Here is a 22,106-nt window from a genome sequence, read left to right on the forward strand (position 1 = left end):
TTCGTTCACACAACACAGCAAATCACCATTACTGATTTTCTCCTTCTTACCGTTTTCTGTGTCATTTGTTTCATATAATCAACTACTAGTTGATAACTAAAAATCACAGTGGAATCCTATTATTCATTGTACAGTTAAAATAAAGGGTGTTAAATGACATTTATCAAATGGATCAACACGTTTTAATTTACGAGGGTTTGTAATTCTTGGAGCTGAAATGTGACTAAGAAGAAGGCTAGTGCTTTTGTTCAGCTGGATCAGTGTTGTTGTATGTAGACATTTCAGCACTCTAAGCCAAAAATCAAATGAACAGCGAGACAGGGGTGATCTTTACCCTGGCATCTTGGCACTAACTGGTACTAAAGTCAGGGCCACTGAGACTTTGGGTGGTGCTGGGGGGGGGGAGGTGCTGGAGTCGACACGGCTACACCTTTGTTTAAACAACACTGTGTTGCACGCTGCGGAGGGTTTGAGCGTGGCATCGCACGGGGGGATGTTATGAGACCAGCGAAATACCAACGCCTATCTTAATCCCGAAACTGGAACACCGAAGGACGCCAGGCCGAACGAGGTAAGTCCGGGGGAGGGTTAGGTTTAGGGAGGGTAGGTAGCGGGGTTAGGTTTTAGGGGGGAGGTTAGGGTTAGGCACCACTGGGGGGGGTTAGGGTGCGGGGTGGGGAGGGTTAGGCTACAAGAAGGGTGGGTTAGGGGGAGAAAGGGTAAGTATACTTACCTGACCCCTGTCGGGATACCAACCATTGAGATGCCGCTGTCGGTATACTGACAGGAGGCATCCCGACAACCGGCATAACATACCGATTACCGCACGGGGGCCGGATACGTCTAGTGATGGCCATCAAAGGCTGTACCATCAATGGGTAATGGTTTTTAAACCATCAGTAGAAAACCATCGATGCATGCGCAGACCTCGGCCTTCGGATTGGTGTTGCAGATGTTTTCACAAAATTTGGCACTGCCATCAGTGGAAAAAACACTTGCCATCAACCATAGGCCATCCATAGTTACATCTGTACCCGCTCCAACAACAGAGGCCCCTGACTAAAGGCCTGATTTAGCTTGGATCGCAGTTGCTTATAAGCACACAATTGGACGATTGTTGCATTCTGCACATGTGAGTGCATCACAGTGCGCGTGTGCGAACCAGTCATTGTAATTGGGATTGTGATCACAGAGGCTACGCAGACCCTTCGCAGAGTGATTGACAGGAAGTGCCATTTGTGGGTGGTGACAGTGGGGTGGTCGGGGATACGCAGGCATGTCAGGGCTTTTCAACGCCGTTGCATGGGCGTGCATAAATTATCCACTGCAATGCATTAAGCAGCCTGAGGCCTCATAGCGTACGTAAGCAATTCCTGAGTGAGTTCTGACCTGCCTTAACTGTGTGTATGGGTCCGATGGAACTTGATTGTAGCGATGTTTTTGCAGTCGTGCTAAACATTACGGATGTGCGTGTAGGTGAAGTGGGTGTCCTTATGTAGTAATGCAGCAGCATTGCAATCGCTATGGATTAGCATATATTCCTAGTAAAACTACGTGCGTACACTATATTGAGATCCGTAGTGAATCAGGCCCTAAAGCCACAAATGTACATAATGTTATATTATTGCAAGACTTGTAATACTTGCCAATTGGTGTACCGATAAGAGCGCATATATGTCCACATCCACATTAATAAAGCACAGTCAGGAGTAAATTTACCAGTCCCAAACATGTCAGCCAAGTGCTGGAAAGCCTTGGAAAGTCGGGACCCATCCCGAGGGTCTATTCCTGCATCCCTAGAGGCATTAAATGCGGGGTTGATTGTGTAAAATATAGAAAATAATATTGCTCTTTAAAGTGGGACTACAGGTTTGAGCAAGCCACTTTACAGAAAATATTTTTTAAAAATGACAGGACATTGGTACCAAATGTGAAACTCCTTTATTAACAAAAAACCATACTTACCAACCCATGGATCAGGTCCTCTTGGGTCCATGTAGAAGGCCATGCTGTACGTCTTAGCAAAACAAAGACAAGTCCATTGCGATCCAATCTGTGTTAGATTGCCATTTTTTTCCTAGGGTATAAAGTGATGTAGTGTAGGGTATAGAGGGGTCAGTGATATAATGTAGGGTATAGAGGGGTCAGTAATGTAGTGTAGGGTATAGAGGGGTCAGTAATGTAGTGTAGGGTATAGAGAGGTCAGTAATGTAGTGTAGGGTATAGTGGGGTCGGTAATGTAGTGTAGGGTATAGAGAGGTCAGTAATGTAGTGTAGGGTATAGAGGGGTCAGTAATATAGTGTAGGGTATAGAGAGGTCAGTAATGTAGTGTAGGGTATAGAGGGGTCAGTAATGTAGTGTAGGGTATAGAGGGGTCAGTAATGTAGTGCAGGGTATAGAGGGGTCAGTAATGTAGTGCAGGGTATAGAGGGGTCAGTAATGTAGTGTAGGGTATAGAGGGGTCAGTAATGTAGTGTAGGGTATAGAGGGGTCAGTAATGTAGGGTAGGGTATAGAGGGATCAGTAATGTAGTGTAGGGTATAGAGGGATCAGTAATGTAGTGTATGGTATAGAGGGATCAGTAATGTAGTATAGGGTATAGAGGGATCAGTAATGTAATGTAGGGTATAGAGGGGTCGGTAATGTAGTGTAGGGTATAGAGGGGTCAGTAATGTAATGTAGGGTATAGAGAGGTCAATAATGTAGTGTAGGGTATAGAGAGGTCAGTAATGTAGAGTAGGGTATGGAGGGGTCAGTAATGTAGTGTAGGGAGGGGTCAGTAATGTAGTGAAGGGTATAGAGGGGTCAGTGATGTAGTGTAGGGTATAGAGGGGTCAGTAATGTAGTGTAGGGTATAGAGAGGTCAGTAATGTAGGGTAGGGTATAGAGGGGTCAGTGATGTAGTGTAGGGTAGAGATGGGTCAGTAATGTAGTGTAGGGTATAGAGAGATCAGTAATGTAATGTAGGGTATAGAGAGGTCAGTAATGTAGGGTAGGGTATAGAGGGGTCAGTGATGTAGTGTAGGGTATAGAGGGGTCAGGAATGTAGGGTAGGGTATAGAGGGGTCAGTAATGTAGTGTAGGGTATGGAGGGGTCAGTAATGTAGTGAAGGGTATAGAGGGGTCAGTAATGTAGTGTAGGGTATAGAGAAGTCAGTAATGTAGGGTAGGGTATAGAGGGGTCAGTGATGTAGTGTAGGGTATAGATGGGTCAGTGATGTAGTGTAGGGTATAGAGGGGTCAGGAAAGTAGTGTAGTGTATAGAGAGGTCAGTAATGTAGTGTAGGGTATAGAGGGGTCAGTGATGTAGTGTAGGGTATAGAGAGGTCAGTAATGTAGTGTAGGGTATAGAGAGGTCAGTAATGTAGGGTAGGGTATAGAGGGGTCAGTGATGTAGTGCAGGGTATAGAGGGGTCAGTAATATAGTGCAGGGTATAGAGGGGTCAGTGATGTAGTTCAGTGTATAGAGGGGTAAGTACACTAATATTACAACATTTATGAAAAGTATGCATTCTAGTTAAAACAAACAAAAAAAAGGCAAAGGACAGAGGTCAGGTATAAGTGACCCGCATCATGCCATACACCATGTATCGTTATGCTTACACTGATATATGTTAATTTTTCTGGCATGGGTGGGGGAGGTGGGAGAAAATCTTCTCTTGGTCTAGAATTGGCCCTGCCACTAAGCAATGTCCCATTTTCTCTACATATTGGGGCCTATTCATTATGTTAATTAAGTATTCAGCATTGCTCCGCGCGGCGACAGCTGATCCGAATATCAGCTGTCACCGAGTACCTTACTACATGTTTAAACTTGGGTTCACGTATGAGCGACTGCAGGCAGAAGGAGACCGGGACTCCTTCCAATAGGGAAGCAGAGGGGGTACGGGAGCAAACGCCATCTGAAGATGGTGAATGTTCCCGCAGTGAAGCTCCGAACATTTTGTATTTTCGGACCTTGATGAATTTAGGACAGTGGGCCAGATTGGGGCTGAAAGATAAGCAGGAGATATCTCTATTACCTTTATAATGAACGGCCCCTACACTGAATTCATACAAAACTTTCACCTGCTTTTGTATAAATTAAGTGATGTATTGATTACTGTATGCATCTTCCCTAAAACTCCCGACAGCAATGGAATATTGGGGTGTGACCTGATGACCTCACTTGCCACTCGATCACTGATTAGGCTTGATCCCCACTGGATCTTGGGGTATCAGGAATTCCCTCTTACCATCAGTGACTGCCTTTCACTGACTCCACCCACTGCGCAGTGGACTGGTATGTAGCTGCCACCACCAAACTCCTACCATCGGCATTTGGAACCGCTTCTTATGTACACCCAGGCTCCTACCACGACACCTGGAACCGCTTCTGCTGTGTATGCATCAACGAGCTGCGGCCACACCTCCTGATTGGTGTTGGCTGATACCCACTGATCCCTCGCAGTGGATCAGGCTCTGCACAGCAGCTGGCAGAGGACTTGAGTTTGGAGACGCTTACTGTACCTCAATCCAGAACAGCCGGAGAACGGAATAGCGTTTGGTGCAGTTCTGTTGACGCAGGACTCAAATGCAGTCGGTGTAAAGGCAAAGATGTTTATTGCTCAGTAGTCTTAAAAAAAACCTCTTCCCCTCAGCTTTTAGGGGTCAGCATACAAAGATATTACAGAAGTTCATGATGTCCAAAAAGATACACACAAACCAGGCTCGCAGGCCCTTCTTTTATCCTACTCCAATATACATTATCACATTGGTTTTCAACCAATGAACTTAAGTGCATGTGCTGTCCACATGCACATTTAACATTGTCCACTGTGGGGAGTGGTCACTCCCCTGTGCCTGAGCCCACCTGATGTTTTAGTCGCCACTAAGGAGACGGCTTGTCTAGGGTTGGGGAAAGTTTCCCTCCAAAACGTACTTCCAGGAATCTGCTAAGGGACCAAGCCTGCCATCTCTGCCTGAATCTGAGCTCCAGAGGTGGGTAAGTAAGGTCCCCGGTCAGGGTTTCCTGGCCACGGAGGGGCAGCTATTTGGAGCTCCCTGAAAATAATTAGCTGGCTGCCTTGGCCAGCTTCCTTTGCACCTCTTTATACCACTTTAAGGCATGAGGCTGCATAGGAGAGCAGTATATTTTGTTGAAAGGAGCTGGCTCTCACTGTCCCCCTGCATGCAGCCACTCGGCTTGGCAGCCGTGTACTGTAGTGCTGGGGTCCCCAGCAGCTGGAACAGAGCCATGCCGTCCCAGCTGCAGAAGCTCTCTCTGCACTGTGAAGCTGGGGCGCTGGGAACTAGGCCCCCATTCCCCAGCGTGAGCGTACAACACCACACAGGAAGCCGGCTAGCCCAGCCCCCCTGTGTGTCACTTGGCTTTGCTGTCCAGGACACTTGCCCTGGCTGCAACGGCTTCCTGACGCTCTCCGCGCTGGGGGTCCGGGGAGCGGGCTCTGCCTTTCCCCCAGCGTGCATGCACCCAGCCCTGTGGAGCTGGGGCTCTGGGAGCTAGGCTCCCGGTCCCCAGCTGGGAATGCTTAGCGGCTCCTTACATCTAGACCCGCTCTGGGGTCAACACAATGCTGCATCTGCTGGTGAGGGTCCAGGCCGCAGCAGCTAATACACTTAAAAATACATTTGTTTAAACAAGATGTGTTTACTTTAAAGTGCTGTGCCTAGTGACGCTAATACATTTAAATATGTTGCCTAGCTCCTCTTGTGGTTAACCCCTTCAGTGCCGTGGCCGCCATTATCCACGTGTGGCCGGCCTCCGGCCATATGGGGTTACCTTCATTTCAAATGCTGCCAATTATTTGAATTTCCTTCACTTAGATTACTTTGTGTTTTACTTGATAAATACTTGCACGGTGCACCTATATGGTGTAATGGACTGTTCAAAATTCATGAACGTGCCGCCTTCTGTCAGCTCCAAAATAACATTCACTTTATTTTACATGGCTCAAAACCATACTTACCTGAATTGCGTCATTGTGGGTTAAAGGGCACAAACACGTATTTTTTATTATGTTCTGTTGTACTCATGTTCCAGGTGTGTTGTGTGCTACTTTACATATCTTATTGCCAGCAGTAAAGGGGGTATCCCCTAGGCGATTTTGACAGGCGACGTCGTTATCGAGCAATCGCCCACAAATCGCCCGCAAATCGGGCATGTAAATGACAAAAACGACCAGCGATGCGTGTGCCCGCTGGCCGTTTTTGCCATCTATCATCGCCCGTACATGCTGGTCAACCTGACGATCCCGTCAGGTTCAGCATGTACGGGGAGCAATAGAGAGCACCTACTGTTCTCTTCTTGCTGTCGCCGGACCTCTCTGCAATACACGGGAAAGGAAACAGTCACAGCTTGATGACGCCGGACACTCACAACATGTGACATCAGGCTGTGACTGTTTGTTTCCCTTCCCGTGTGTTGCAGAGAGGTCCAGCGGCAGCAAGATCGGCAGAGAGGTCCGTGTCTTGATCTGCCTAGACTGAACGTTCAATCTAGGCACATCACTAGATATACAAACGAGAGCACGATTGCAATGTCGTAATCATACTCTCGTTTGTATATCTAGTAGTGGATATCCGCCTAAACAACTACTGTATGATATAAAGTGAAACTACTCCAGCATTCCAGAGAGCATATAGTAACGTTTGCAGTTATTCTGTTTACAGCAGTGGTGGGGAGCAGGTTCTTTATTACAGTATTTGTAAAATGTGACTGAATTCCTTACATGTTGCAACAAATTAAGGGCCTGATTCTGACCCGGGTTGCGAGCGCTGTGCGCTCGCAACCGGGTCGATGGTGGGCCAGTGCGCATGCGCACGACGGAGCCGGCTCCATCGTGCGCATGCGCGAGACCCGGATAGCGACGGGCACCGTCGCTCCGGGTCTCGTACCAAAGGGGGCGTGCTGTCGATGTTGAGTGACAGAACGCCCCCTTTGGTGGGCGGGCCGGGGGAGTGGCTGCCCAAACCGAGACGTTCCCATGTGAATGCCTCCGTTTGGGGGCGACATCACGAGTGAGTCAGTGGGAGAGATTTCGGCTCTGTTAGAGCCGAAATCTCTCTGGGGCTTGCGGCAACAAGACCCTACCACAAGGGTCTCATCGCAGGCCCGATGGTCGCGATGGTCTTGACCATCGCGACCATCTTCCTGGCCGCTCGCTATAGCTGTGGGTGGTCAAAAAAAATAGCCCGGCCCTGATTCAGAGCGAGCGCTCTGTCAGAGCGTCCGGCTCTGAATCAGGGCCTAACTGCAGAATGGTAACAATGGTTAATGTATGACTCTGCCAGTCCTGTACCGCTGACACTCAGGGGTATATTACTAAAGTGCAAGTTTTTAGAAGTGGAGCTTTTATCTTCTAGAAGGTGCTAAATAAATAGAATCTGATTGGTTGCTATGGGCAACATCTCCACTTCTAAAAACTGTCACTTTAGTAAATATACCTCTCAGTATCTGTAGTGTTATCTCTAGAAATGTCACTTGTGGAATTCCAGACAAGTGCAACCTGTCACTTGCAGCTTCCGCTGGCTTGGCATGTAATTAATGTAGGGCATTAAAATGTGATTTTCTAACTGACATAATGAAGTGGTAATTGTAATTAGATGTGCAGAACAAGATTACATTACATCCATCTCATAGCTGTGCTTTAAATAAAGAAAATAAGTAAAACAAAATCCACTTGTTATAGCTAGACATCCACATATGGGCCCCCATTCAGAGCCGTACGCTCTGAGCAGAGCGCACGCTCTGAATGAGGGCCGTCCTCCATAACTATGGAGCGTCCTCCTGGACGCTCGTATAGCTGTGGGTCACCACCCACATCCTATACGAGCGTGCAGTTTGATGGCCGCGATGGTCTTGACCATCGCGACCATCGAAACTGCGAGCCGGAGCCTGTGGTTGAGGTTTTCAACCGCAAGGCCCGGAGTGATTTTGGCTCTATCAGAGCCAAAATCACTCCCACTGACATCACTAGTGATGTCAGTGGGCCGGCTTCTGACGGTAGGCGTTCCCTTAGGAACGCCCCTGTCAGGGAGGTACGCCCACCGTACCAACAGTGTTTAAACAGTCAGACACGTGTGTGTTTGCCTAACACCCCCATTGCCGCCCCCAAATGCTAACTACCTGTCACTCACTTTGCAATTGAATCCTCTGTGTGAGCGTGATCGCAAAACTATCACTGCTCGTGCTCTGTGCGGCTTCCACACATGCGCAATGGCTAACAATCGCTCAAACTGCGTAATTATCGGCATTGCATGTGGATCTGAATCAGGTCAAGATTTAGACTTGTGATTGAGACTAAGGGGTAAATTTACTAAAGGTCAATTTTAATTGGTCAAAAATCGATGTTGTGTTTACTAACATGATTTTTTTAATACTTTTTTACTTATTTTTTTTTAATTGTTAAAAACAATTCCAATTTAATTTAGCTTCTGAAACACAATCAATAAAAATCATACTTTAGTAAATTTACCCCTAATGGTCTCAGAAATGTCATGAAAATGTATTGGGTGCTCCCGGATAGTGACTGGGCGATGACTGGGAGGTGGCTATGTGGACCCATGGACGTGTTATGGGAGTGTCACAGGCGTGTCACTGAAGTGGTTGTGAATTCAGGGCATGATTCAGAGATGGTTGGTGATGCAGCCACGTTCACAGCTACTCTGGCAATAGCGGTTGCAGGAATATACAAATACTAATCTCAGCCTTCCCTTTGTACGGGACGGAGTACGAGTGCTGAGACGCCCACTTTCAGGATGCGTGATCTTTGCGTTTGCAATGGAGATTGTAATCCCCCCAACATCAATGCAACATTAGTCGCACGATCGACAGTTGCTGTAGCCTGGGGTCTACTATATCTACTCTCCTCTAATCCCACTATACATGGCCTCTGAAGCATTGGGTTTGTGAGTAGGAATTTAGTAGTAGTGGTGACACTCCCATAATTCCCATGAAACGCCACTTTTTGCTATCACTTTAGGTCACTTACCAATCTCCACCCTGAAACGCCCAGGGATCGCAAATCCCTTCTCAAGTGTTAGCGATGCCGTATGCAAATGCGAACAGCATAGGACGTTTGGGTTTGCGTGTGCGCAGTAAGGGATTATTGGACTTTTCTGGAATACAGTGGTAGGGGCCAATGCTTAAGGGGTACGGTCAGCTTTCAGAGGAGGTGTTGCCAGCCATTACAGAGGCTTGACTGACCATTAGAGAGAGCATGGTCTGGGACCCTTTATGAATGTATGTATAGTAGATAATGATAGTGCTTGCATGATAATGTACCAGATTGCAGTATAATGGGATGACTAATAGCCCTTTTCCATCACCGCAAAAACCTGAGTTCTTGCTGTGTCAACCTGGGTCGCGGCTCAGTGGAAAAGACTCCTAGGAAAAAATCCCAGGTCAACTGACCCGGCATTCCTTCCTAGGTCTCGAGCAGGGTTTTACGCGGATAAGATTCGGGTAAGGCTCAGTGTAAACGGGTAACCCAGGTCATCCAACCCAGGAACCCTTTTACAGCATGGTTATTGGATGAATTCGGAAGTGGTCTGTGACAGCTGTCACTGGGGAGACGGGCAGGAAGAGATTACAGCCTTTCCGTATGGTCCAGACCATTACAGTTTTTACGCCATCCACGCTTCACATGAGGAGGCTTTAATCTCTCCCTGCCCGTCTCCTCATTGACAGCTGTGACATCAGACACCCTACTCTACTCTGTCCTGGGAGAACCCCCTCCAAAGGTCGCCGATCAGCGCTGGTCTGGCGTTCAGGGGAGAGCTGGAGTTTCCGACACTTGGTGATGACATCATCTCCAAGCTCCAGTACTGCACCGGTGTGCAGTGTAAACGGCGCTGACCCAGGAATATCCCGGGTTGGCGCTGCAGTAGGAACGGGGTCAGTCCCAGGTTTGACCTGGGATGGTACCGTGTTCCAAATCCCGGGTCAGAACAAGGACTTTGGTGGAAAAAGCGGTATTAATGAACAAATGCAGAGCAACAATGCCATTCCAATCCCTGACAGGAACTGTGTTCATTATGTTACAGCCCACAGCCAACAGGAGCGGGAGAGGGGTGTTTCATGACTGCCCACTTTGATTGGCAGTAGAGCGACTACTGGTGTAATTTCTATAGAAGTGAACCAAGTACCTATGTTTATTCGTGGCCCTTCTCCACAAGATAACTGACCCTCCAATAGAGTAACAATGTATAAATTGAGTGCACAGTCTAGAACTTGACCCTTAGAGGAGGGGTGGGCCCTCAGGCAGTGGGTCCCACCGGGGATTTCCCCTACACCCATGTGGGCCAGTCTGACCTTGGCTGCCAGTGCCAGTGGAACTGCGTCTTCTGACACAGGTCCTGATTCAGCACGGATCGCAAGTGCAATCGCGTACACAGATCGTCCGATTGTTGCATACTGCGCATGCGTATACACATTTGCTTGCGCCGTGATAACACTGCGATTATGCATGCAGTCAGGAATACATCGCAGAGCGAGTGACAGGCCGTGAGCATTTGTGGGTGGTGACGGGGGAGTAGTCAGAGAAATGCAGGCATTCCTGTCCGTTTGAACGCCGTTGAACGCTTGAGAGCCCACTGCGTGCAAAGAGATTGCAGTGTCTGCAGCAGGTCAGACCTGGTGTAAATGCTGCGAGTGGTTGATGCTTGTTGATGGTACTGAAGAGCGACAGTGGATGGATATAAGCAGCAATGGATGTCTTTATGGCGGCTGAGCTTTGGCAAGCATTAGCATATTTTCGCAGCTGCATTGCATGCGATTATGAAGCTGTGATCGCAATTGCGATCCATGCTGAATCAAGCCCACAGTCCCTAATAATGGCACGCTCCTGACAGTGTGCCCCGGGTGCATGCGCAGTGTGGCAGGGGCGGGAGCTGGGAGAACTCCTCCAAACTCTTGAGTCTCCCAGAAATTCTGGGAGAGTGGGCACAGTTGTGCTTGGGAGATGCCAGATGTGTGCCTAGGTCAGCAGGGAGGTAAGTGCCACATCAAATATACTCTCTAGGATGGGTGTATTAACTTCCTAGCAGTGTCCTTTCTCAAGAGCTTCCTTGAGGTTCCCATTGGAGTGACTTCACATTGCTGCTGGAACTCTAAAAATCACCCGCCCTAAACTGGTAGGTTACGACATTTTTTATTCACTCCACCAAAAATTATACTATTTGAGTGCCAGACATTCAATATTACAAGCTCCCCTAAAAAATATGGAGTGCCACTACTATTACAACCTATACAAATGTATATTTTATTACTGATTTTATTTCTGTATTTATTTATTACCTTGGTGGTAAAGGTGACGAGGCCGCAGGCAGGCGCTGCAGGTAATGGTAGCGTGAGCGGCAGTAGTTGATGACTGTTAGGGATGGACGTCGCCAATCAAAGGTGAAAGCCGCGGTTGTGGCGAGGCCGCAGGCTGACAGCAAGATGGTAGAGATGGCCAGGGATACAGACAAAGCAGTCTAGGAAACGAACTGGCAGGAGAATGGCAGATAGCGACACTGACAGACTGAGTGGAACCAGGATTCACACAGGATGTATAAACTGGCAGGATGGCGCCAGTCCAGACAGACTAAAGAAAGATCCTCCACCAATGAGCTGTGGGTGCACAGATTGATTGACGACTGACACCTGGGATACTGCACTTCTGTCTTGCAGACCAAGCAGCGGCCTTCCAGCGTCTTGGTCTCCCAGCAACTGCAGGCGCCGTCACAGTCTGCCATCCACATTGCCTGGTGACCGGGGAAGTTGTCAGACCCTGCGGCCGAAGGATACGGCGTGAAGGTAACAAGCCGCGACGGCGGCTTGTGACACACACACTGGTCCCACCAGGGCAGTGTAACCCCAGTACATCCCAGGGTGTCACAAAATATAGCCTTGCATGCCACCTATGGCACACATGCCAGGGGTTCCTGACTCCTGCTTTAAAGCATTAATCAGCATTCACAGTTTTTGGAAGACATGAGTGTGGGCCTAATTCAGTGATGTACGTAACTCCGATGTTCACGTACAATTCCGATGGTTTGAGATTTGGTCATGCTGAGATGGCGCACTATGCATGTGCAGATTTCGTCCTGCGACATCGCTTGCAGTTCAGGCTGCAGGCATTCCGGGGTGTAACCTGGGAATCTTTCCCTAAACAGAGACTGGTATCCTTCTCCAGTGCCAGTGCACTGTGTGCCCTGTGCACTGCGTCTTCCGGCACAGATTTACTGCCTCGGCAGCGGAGATGAGGTGGCCATTCTGAGTCGCCTTAGGCTACTCATATGGCAGATGATGCGACCGATGGTTTCGATGTAGATCTGATGCTGGGTCTTCTGATGCAGCCCTTGGATGAGATTTCGGCAATAGGCATCTTTTTACACTAGACTCCTCCTGCGGCATTACCATAATTTCACACAGCCGCTGTGTACAATGACGCAGCGGCTGTGCTATTTGCATCCGTCTATGAATCAGGCCCTTGTCACCCTGCTGGAAGCATAGCTTAAAGCATACTTGCCTACTCTCCCGAAAGCTGCGGGACGTTCACTATTTTTCTGTTAGCCCCCCAAACCCCCCGAAAGAGCAGGCAGATCTCCCGCATCCTGCACACTTCCTAGTGAAGTGGGCAGGATCGGGAGATTTTAAGGGAAATTTGCGGGTGCGCGAGGAGGGGGAGGGGCTAAATGACACAAATCGCTTTCCTGTAAAGGGGGCGGAGTCTAATGACGGCTACATTCTAGCCCCGCGCCCCGAAGCTAAGAGCAACATCCCCTCTCAGGGCTGCTCCCGGAAAGGATTTGTAAAAAGTCAGTAAGTATGGCTAAAAGTGTATGGTTTTCTGTATTCTGTATAATCACTTTCATCTGTGATGTTTCAAACTGAGTGTAACAAGCAAACTTTGTCACTGTAATTCCAAGGTACTTCATAGTAGTGCTATCATTGTCACTTAAATGTCACTATAGAAGCCAGGAAACAATGGATGTTGAATAAGTATTAATATGTCGGATTTCTATATATACTAACTGTTGCCCGAGGCTTTGCCCACGATTAAATCGCTTTTGTCAACATTATTTTTATTTGAGGTGTATAGTTGCATTGCTTTGCACAGGGGCCCTGTCGAGGGAGTGGCTCATGTGACCAGCAGCGTTATACAGACTGGTGGCAGCAGTGCCCTCACCTACCACTCACACCAATGTCACTGTGTGTCCTGTGCACAGACTGCTATGTAGCCTATCCTATTCACCCACCACTCACACCAATGTCACTGTGTGCCCTGTGCACAGCCTGCTATGTAGCCTATCCTATTCTCCCACCACTCACACCAATGTCACTGTGTGCCCTGTGCACAGACTGCTATGTAACCTATCCTATTCACCCACCACTCACACCAATGTCACTGTGTGCCCTGTGCACAGACTGCTATGTAGCCTATCTTATTCACCCACCACTCACACCAATGTCACTGTGTGCCCTGTGCACAGACTGCTATGTAGCCTATCCTATTCACCCACCACTCACACCAATGTCACTGTGTGCCCTGTGCACAGACTGCTGTGTAGCCTATCCTATTCACCCACCCTCACACCAATGTCACTGTGTGCCCTGTGCACAGACTGCTGTGTAGCCTATCCTATTCACCCACCACTCACACCAATGTCACTGTGTGCCCTGTGCACAGACTGATATGTAGCCTATCCTATTCACCCACCACTCACACCAATGTCACTGAGTGCCCTGTGCACAGACTGCTGTGTAGCCTATCCTATTCACCCACCTCTCACACCAATGTCACTGTGTGCCCTTTGCACAGACTGCTATGTAGCCTATCCTATTCACCCACCAGTCACACCAGTCACTGTGTGCCCTGTGCAGACTGCTATGTAGCCTATCCTATTCACCCACCACTCACACCAATGTCACTGCGTGCCCTGTGTACAGACTGCTGTGTAGCCTATCCTATTCACCCACCCTCACACCAATGTCATTGCGTGCCCTGTGTACAGACTGCTGTGTAGCCTTTCCTATTCACCCACCACTCACACCAATGTCACTGTGTGCCCTGTGTACAGACTGCTATGTAGCCTATCCTATTCACCCACCACTCACACCAATGTCACTGTGTGCCCTGTTTACAGACTGCTGTGTAGCCTATCCTATTCAAGTGACCACGGGCCCAAAGCACCTCTCCCCCCACCCTTTTACTGGCCACGCGCAGGGCTCCACACCTATCTCTTGGATTGATGATGTCCATAAATTTAGTTTTTTGTTATTGCTCATCTTTACCTTCACGAATCGAGATGATACAAAGTGCAGCTTATTTCTACTACAAAATGATGCAGTTTTCATGAAAATCAGTTCAGTAGTCTTTGTGTCAACTTGGAAAAAACAGACAGACACCACGTACTTATATGTGTGTATATGTAATATGCAGACGGATGTACTGTTTATAGTGACTGTCAGATTTCTAATGGTTAATGTACATGGATCATAAACCATTATCTTATCTGAATAGTGGCAAATCAAAATATAGATATAAATATATAGAAATAAAATAAGGTCTATGAATTATTAGAAAGTGTGAACGGATGATGAACACAGGGCCTGATTCAGAGCCAGTCCCTCTGACCAGAGCGCTCGCTCTGAATCAGGGCCCTCCTACATAAAAATGGAGCGGCCTCTTGGACTAGCTGTGGGCGAGCGTCCATGATGACCATCGGGCTTGCGACGGAGACCCTGCGGTAGGGTCTCGCTTCCGCAAGCCCTGGAGTGATTTCGGCTCTATCAGAGCCAAAATCACTCCCACTGACATCACTACTGATGTCAGTGGGGCCGGCTTCAGACGGTAGACGTTCCCATGGGAACACCTCCGTCTGGCAGCCACGCCCCCGGCACGCCCACCAAAGGGGGCGTGCTGTCAATCAACATCGACAGCACGCCCCCTTTGGTGCGAGACCCGGAGCGACGGCTACCCCGTCGCTAGCCGGGTCTCGCGCATGCGCACGACGGAGCTCCCTCCGTCGTGCGCATGCGCAGTAGGGCACCATTGACCTGCGCTCGCGAGCGGGTCTGAATCAGGCCCACAATCAGAAAGTGATGAATATATATAATGCAATATTTATTCTATACAATAAATAAATTTAGACAGTGTGGTGCATAAGTGCAAAGGTATTTCATAAAAATACATACATAAATATACATACATAAAATGATGGAATGGATAAAAAAAAGATGGAATGGGTATATAAAAAATGAATATATAAAAATGTAAAGGGGGAGGAGGGAGCTGGTGGACAGAAAACAGGAGAGACAAGTATAAAACCTGAAGCAAGCAAGCTGAGAGTAATGGAAACTCAAAGTGGCAGAATTTCTATAGTGTAGAACAGGTAGTTCTAATAAATACTTAAAAAGATAAATAGTAAATCAGGTATACATATATCAATACAGAAGCCTGCAGCTACATCAATGTAATATTTCTTCTCTAGGTTTAATGATTTCCCTATTGCAATGTGTGTGTTATGGAAAGCGACCGTCATGTGTATGAAAGCATTGATGAAAGACTAATGCATTCCTCCCCACCTGGCAGCGATGTATAGTTCTAGTTACCATCACAACACATACAAATAAACAGTTCCATCACATTGCTCATTCCACATACTGTGCTGAGGATATGATGAACATTACTCGAACTCTGCAAGAGTCTCAATATTAACATTGCATTAATGTGTGCGTGCGGTCGTACGTGCGTTATATATACTGTACAAGGGTCACTGTAAAGTTTAAGTGAATTTTAACCAGTCCCTGCTCTAAGAAACCTGTTAATATATCTTAAAAGGTGCAAACCTGCCAACTTGATTTTATTGTTTTACTTTTTTTATTGTATGATGCTTAAGCACGGTTGGACTGGCCATCTGGTTCTTTTGGCAGATACCAGAAGAGCTGACGACCTGATGGACTGGTTCATCTGTCTGGAGGCTTCGCCGAGCAGCTTTGCCTCCCTCCCTGCTCAGGCGGCATGCTGAGATGGGGGCATGCAGCGATGCCTTGCCCCTATGACTTGCAGCACCTGTGATGTATGCCCACGCCCCTTAGGCGAGTGCAGAGAATGACATGGCTGATTCCGCCCCTGGGCTTAAATATAACCAAAATATGGTGTCTGCTGCTGCAATAAAGGGTTAAATACACAACTGTTTGGAGTTTATTATAAGAAGTGCAACCATAGCGTTGTAACCAGTGGCAGCACTGAGTTTGCTGCACCTTAGCAGTCAGTTCTTGTGTGTGTAAATGTTTTACTGATGAGCGGACAGTTTGTAAAGGGGAAAACCCAGTTAGGAACAGGTTGTAGTAGTCAAGGCGGGAGATGAATAGAGAATGGATAAGCATTTGTTTACATATGAAGGTAACAACAGTACAGATTTGTTTTTTCAATATTTCTACGGTGGTAATTAAAGGACTGGACGAAAGACTGGGGCCAAATGTAATAGGGTGAGAGTTTAGAGAATGTGAGAGTTTAGCAGTGAACTGTGACACTTTTTAATCTCTGCCAATGTAATAAAGGCCGAGAACAGGCAAACTCACATGTTTTTAGACTAAAGAAACTCTCACGATTTAAACTCTCATCCAGATGTTTTCCCATTTTGAAGATAAAACTCGGCCAATGTTAGAGGTTACTGCTAAACTCTCACATTTTCTAAACTCTCACCCTATTACATTTGGCCCTGCATGTGGGGAAAGTACAGAGGGTGGAGTCCAGTGTGACATCAACGTGCTGGGGAAACTGATGAAATTGTGATGTTGTTGATCAGGGGTGTATCTAAAGGTCGGAGCGCCCCTGGCAAAATAGCGGCCTGGCGCCCCCCCCCCCCCCCCCCCCATTGGCAGTTAGCAACGCAGGATTTTTAGTGCACGTGTATGTATATATATATATATATATATACACACACACACACAAACACTGATCTTACACACACAACATTCAGTACAACACACATAACATTCACAAAGAATACTTATAAACAACGAACACACACACACACACAGAGCATACTTACACACACGTGGGCTCTGCTGCTGGGACTACCTCCTAGGTGCCGGGCTGCTGGGCGGCCGCAATCCGCCTTCTCCCACGAGGACATGCTCCTTCTGTTACTGCAGCACAGGCACGCTGCTCGGACCCTGCCGGTTCAGCTGTCAGTGCTTCCGCGTCAGGAAGTATGACGCGGAAGCGCTGACAGCTAAACAGGCATTGGCCGGGCAGCTTTAATTATGGTAGGTGGCTAGTGGCCGGAGGAGAGATGGAGACAGTTGTCTCCGTCTCTAAGAAAACAATTTGTTCCGTCAGGGGGGGTTCCACCACTGCTGGCCGCGGGTGGCACTGCAGGGTGGTGCCAGCGCCCCCCAACCGGCTGGCGCTCCTGGCGAGTGCCATCCTGGCCAAAAGGGAAATACGCCCCTGTTATTGATAGTGGGGGAGATTTGAGGGAAGATGGAGAGGAGAGATGGTAATCTGGAAAGTACACCATACTTGTATTGAACATTGTCTAGGATTGCAAAATAATTTTTTTTCCAAATGTAAAATGCACTAAATGCATACTTGCCAACTCTCCCTGATTGTCAGGGAGATTCCCTGAAATAATAGCAATCTCCCTGTCTCCATGAAGACTCCAGCAAACTCCCTGATTGCACCTTATCCCCATTATGAAGCTGTCAAATAAAAAAAAAAAAACAAGATATATACATTCAAATGTGATCATTAGTATCATTTCCCTGCATTGGTTATAAGGCACAATGATCCCTAGGGCTACATACATTTTCTGAAAAGTATCAGTGTGTTTTCATCAACAAGTAGATCTTACTAACTGCTTTGGGGCTTATTTACATTTGGATTTAAATCAATTTTATGACACTTCTCTCAGATGTAGCAGTACACGGCCACTTTACCACCGCGCTCATAAGTGTTACTTCACAATCTCCCTGAAAAGCATTTTCAAAAGTAGACAAGTATGACTAAATGTTATGCTTAATACATATGATATGTCTTATATATATATATAGATTCAGCATCTTGTTCTATTTTTTGTCTAGATGATTGCTGAAACACTGGACAATGGAAGAGCTGGTGAGTGCAGTTTTACTTACATCATAGAATTTACAGTCAAATACTGTACATGTTTCCAGGAGATCTCCGTTCATAATTGTTACTTATAGATTCCATTATTATATTTCCTTTATATATAATTTATAATGTTGGTGAATAATATGGAGTTGTTCTATTGACTGATTACTGGGATTGAACCTTATACGGTTCTACTGTGCTGGAGGCGAGATTCGCTTAATTTTCTGTGGAAAAAAAACCAACAAAATGTTTCTTGGAATTACTAAGGAATAACCTTTAAATAAAATATGTCATGCAGGGACTTGCTATGTTTTTATGCAGAACCAGGTAAGACATATTATTTGAAAAATATATAATACTTTATTTATGTTATATCCTTAGAGATTATGATGATATTTGAATCTGCTTTGTTTTAGGTATGTTGACTAGTTTACTATTTACTTTTGATGGAAGCATAGGGACAATGGGTCGGATTCAGAGAAAAATGGTAATGCATACAGAACTGCATAACTATCACGGATCACAGTTGCTAAAATTTGCTAATGCCTTCCTAAGCATAGCTTACCATAGGGGCGCTCGCTGCTGCCTTCTCATATCTGTACGATGACGTGCAACACGCACTTGCCTACTTTTGAAAACTAGTTTCAGGGAGATTGTAGAATGTGCAATGCGGCACGCTGGTAACGGGGCATGTCATGCTCTGCTCAAAGGTTGTGTCTAACTCCACCTGTGATCGTATCTATTGCCACTCAGGGTGTTTTCTGCAGTGAACCAGGAGACTCCCGCAGGATAGGTAAGTGTGCTCCTTACTGATACAGTGTCTAGCTTATACCCCACAGTGCCCAGAAGGCACACAACCCCCATACCCATACAGTGCTCAGCAAACACCCCCATACCCATAATGTTCAGTATACACCCTCCCATACTTACACAGCATACACCCCCCATACCCATACAGTAATCACCATGCATCCTTCCATACCAACACAGTGCCCAGGATTTACCCCCTCCATACCCACACACTGCTCAGTATACACACCCCATACCAACACAGTGCCCTGTATATACCCCCACATATACCATACAGTGCCCAGCATACATACCCATACAGTGCCCAGCAAACACCCCCATACCCATAATGTTCAGTATACACCCTCCCATACTTACACTCAGCATACACCCCTCATACCCATACAGTAATCACCATGCATCCTTCCATACCAACACAGTGCCCAGGGTGCAACCCTCCATACCCACACAGTGCTCAGTATACACACCCCATACCAACACAGTGCCCAGTATATGCCCCCACATAGTGCTCAGCATACATACCCATACAGTGCCCAGCATGCACACCCCATACCCATACAGTGCCCAGCATGCACACCCCATACCAACAGTGCCCTGTACATACTCCAACATATACCATATAGTGCCCAGCATACATACCCATACAGTGCCCAGCATGCACACCCCATACCCATACAGTGCCCAGCATGCACACCCCATACCTACACTGACACAGTACCCATCATACACCCCCATACAGTGATCAACATACACACCCTATACCCACAAACTCAAAGTGCCCAGATACAGCCCCCCCTATCCATACAGTACAACCATGCACCCCCCACATACATAGTGTCAGACACACACACATACAGTACAGTAATACATTACTATTCTATACCTGTAGCACAGCCACACAGCATCTGTCATGGCCCTGTGTCCATCAGCAGAGAGCAGGGATAACTAGAGGAGAGGGTAAATACTGCCCTCACTGCAGAAGGGTAGCAGCCATGTTGCTGAAGCTCTACAATTCCTGACACCTGTCTTTCATATGCTCTCCCCCTGGTGGCCGCCAGCTGCAATTACAGCTAGAGAAGGTGCTCTACAATTGCCGACAGCAGAGGAATGCGGGGGATTTAATTAAGTTTCCTGGGAATCGGGAGACTGTGCCTTGATCCGGGAGTCTCCCGCAGGGAGGGTAGGCATGTATGGTGCAACAGCAGTAACATATCGGTAACATCGATGCACATCGGGTAGTCATGCAGCATGTAAGTCAAGTCTGACCAGCTGCAAAGACTGCAGCTCTCCTCAGTGACGTCCCTCCCCGCGGTGACACCCGGTGCGGGGAGGGATGCCATGCATGCCCTGCAGCCCCGTGCAGCCGAAAAGGATGTGTGGTCTCATGGAAGGGGACGTGGTCTCATGGAAGGGGGGTGTGGCCTCGTGGCCCGAACCCCGGCCTCTGGTTATCACTGGGGTGGTGGGGGGTGCCGGAGGTGCGGGCAGTGCCAGCTCCCTCACTGTGACAGAGGCCGAGTGCTGCACGTAATGCTACAGTGCAGCACCCGGCTCCTTTCACTGAGAGGGAGCCTGCACCTTGGTGTCACCCCTCAGCGAGTGACACCTGGGTGTTGCCCACACCCCCCTTGTGATGCCACTGGCTCTCCTGACACGCAGAGGGACTCATGCTGTGCAGGAGAACGCAATTACTAATTTATGCACACCCACGAAACAGCATATAAACGGTCAGACGCACCTGCACTTTTCTTATCACCTCCCCGTTACCACCCCCAAACGCTGACTACCTGTCACTCACTTTGGGTCCTCACTTTGCGAGCGTGATCGCATGCAATTGCAGCAAGTGTGCCGTTCACGTTAGTGCACTAGCAAACAATCGCTCAGTCTGCATAAAAATTGCCATTGCATCTGTCTCTGAATCAGACCCAATGTCACCTTACTCCTGTAACACTACGGTCAGTCCTTATCTGTCTGCACAATAAATAATTTCAAACCTTGTACAACCTGCTGGACACTATTCCCAGTTATACAAATATTTTCCATCTCTTGTCCCCTAGAATGCCAACAGCATAGAACATTCAACATTTCTTAGAAAGTGTTTTTCATTGCCTAGAAAACAAGCGGATCAGGGGTTGATCTCAGTCCAGTTGCGACTTTAATAACTTATCACTTGCTTACATTGAAAGCGCTGTATTGTTTTCTTGTTCAAATGATAGACATTAAACAGTGTTCACTTTTCCTTTCCCACAGTCTGTAAAACCTTAATCTTAGTCCTCCGCTAGTGTCATCTGTCCAATCATAAGTGTCTGATATGTTCCTTTCACCACATGTTCTATATTGCTGCCCGCTAGTGACATTCACACTATCTGTATGATTGCGGACACTGGAGTAAACTGATGAAGGGAGACAGACAAAGCAGAGGAATTAAGAAGGTGCTATTTGCAGCTCTAAAAAAAACTTTATTGTACTTGACTCCAGCAACAGCTGAAGAGTTCTTAAGCCTTCACTGACTTTTTTTTTTAATAAATCTTGTCATATATATTCCATGGGTACATGGACGCAGAGGCGTCGAGAGGGGGGGGAGCAGGTACTAATTACCCGGGCCTGGGCTTGCTGGAGGGGCCCGGGTCCGACACCGCTCCCCCTCCCTCTTACTTCACAGCAGACCAGCACACGCTGCTGTATGCTGTGCTGTACTGGGAAACTGCTCGTGGCTGCTAAAGCAGCAGCCGGAGCAGTCTCCTATGCCTATGGGGGGAGCGATCACACTGATCGCGCACCCCATTGACTGTACGCCGGGCTGAGGGGCACACGGCGCCCCCCTCCCCAGCAAAGCAGCACTGCAAACATTTTTCTAAGGGGACGTGGCCACGCCTCCCACAATTAGGCCACGCCCCTGTCACCTGGACATCGGGCGGCTGTCGGCGGCCCTGCATGGACGTAGCTATAGTGGGTGCATGGGGTGCCACTGCTATGCGGCTCAGACACTTGGGGGGGCCTGGAAGGCATATAGTTGTCTACTACGGAATGGATCCCAGGCTGAAAAGGGTTATTCGTAAGCCATATAGGGGCCTGATACAGAGCCGGACGCTCTGACCAGAGCGCTCGCTCTGAATCAGGGCCCTCCTCCATTAAAACGGAGCGTCCTCCTGGACGCTCGTATAGCTGTGGGTCACCACCCACAG

General features: G+C 47.7%; 1 protein-coding gene across 2 annotated transcripts in view; it reads left to right on the forward strand.

Moving 5' to 3' along the window:
- The window catches only part of STARD13 (StAR related lipid transfer domain containing 13), a 382,223-nt gene that overhangs the window by 126,442 nt on the left and 233,675 nt on the right, over positions 1-22,106 (forward strand). For both annotated transcript variants that reach the window (XM_088460227.1, XM_088460230.1), the window contains one exon: positions 18,081-18,114. In XM_088460227.1, the coding sequence (XP_088316353.1) occupies positions 18,081-18,114 (34 nt within the window). The remainder of the gene's footprint in view (positions 1-18,080; positions 18,115-22,106) is intronic.

Source organism: Taudactylus pleione, unplaced genomic scaffold (genome assembly GCF_031769625.1).
Source record: "Taudactylus pleione unplaced genomic scaffold, aTauple2 ptg000043l, whole genome shotgun sequence".
In the NCBI taxonomy this organism is placed as follows: domain Eukaryota; kingdom Metazoa; phylum Chordata; class Amphibia; order Anura; family Myobatrachidae; genus Taudactylus; species Taudactylus pleione.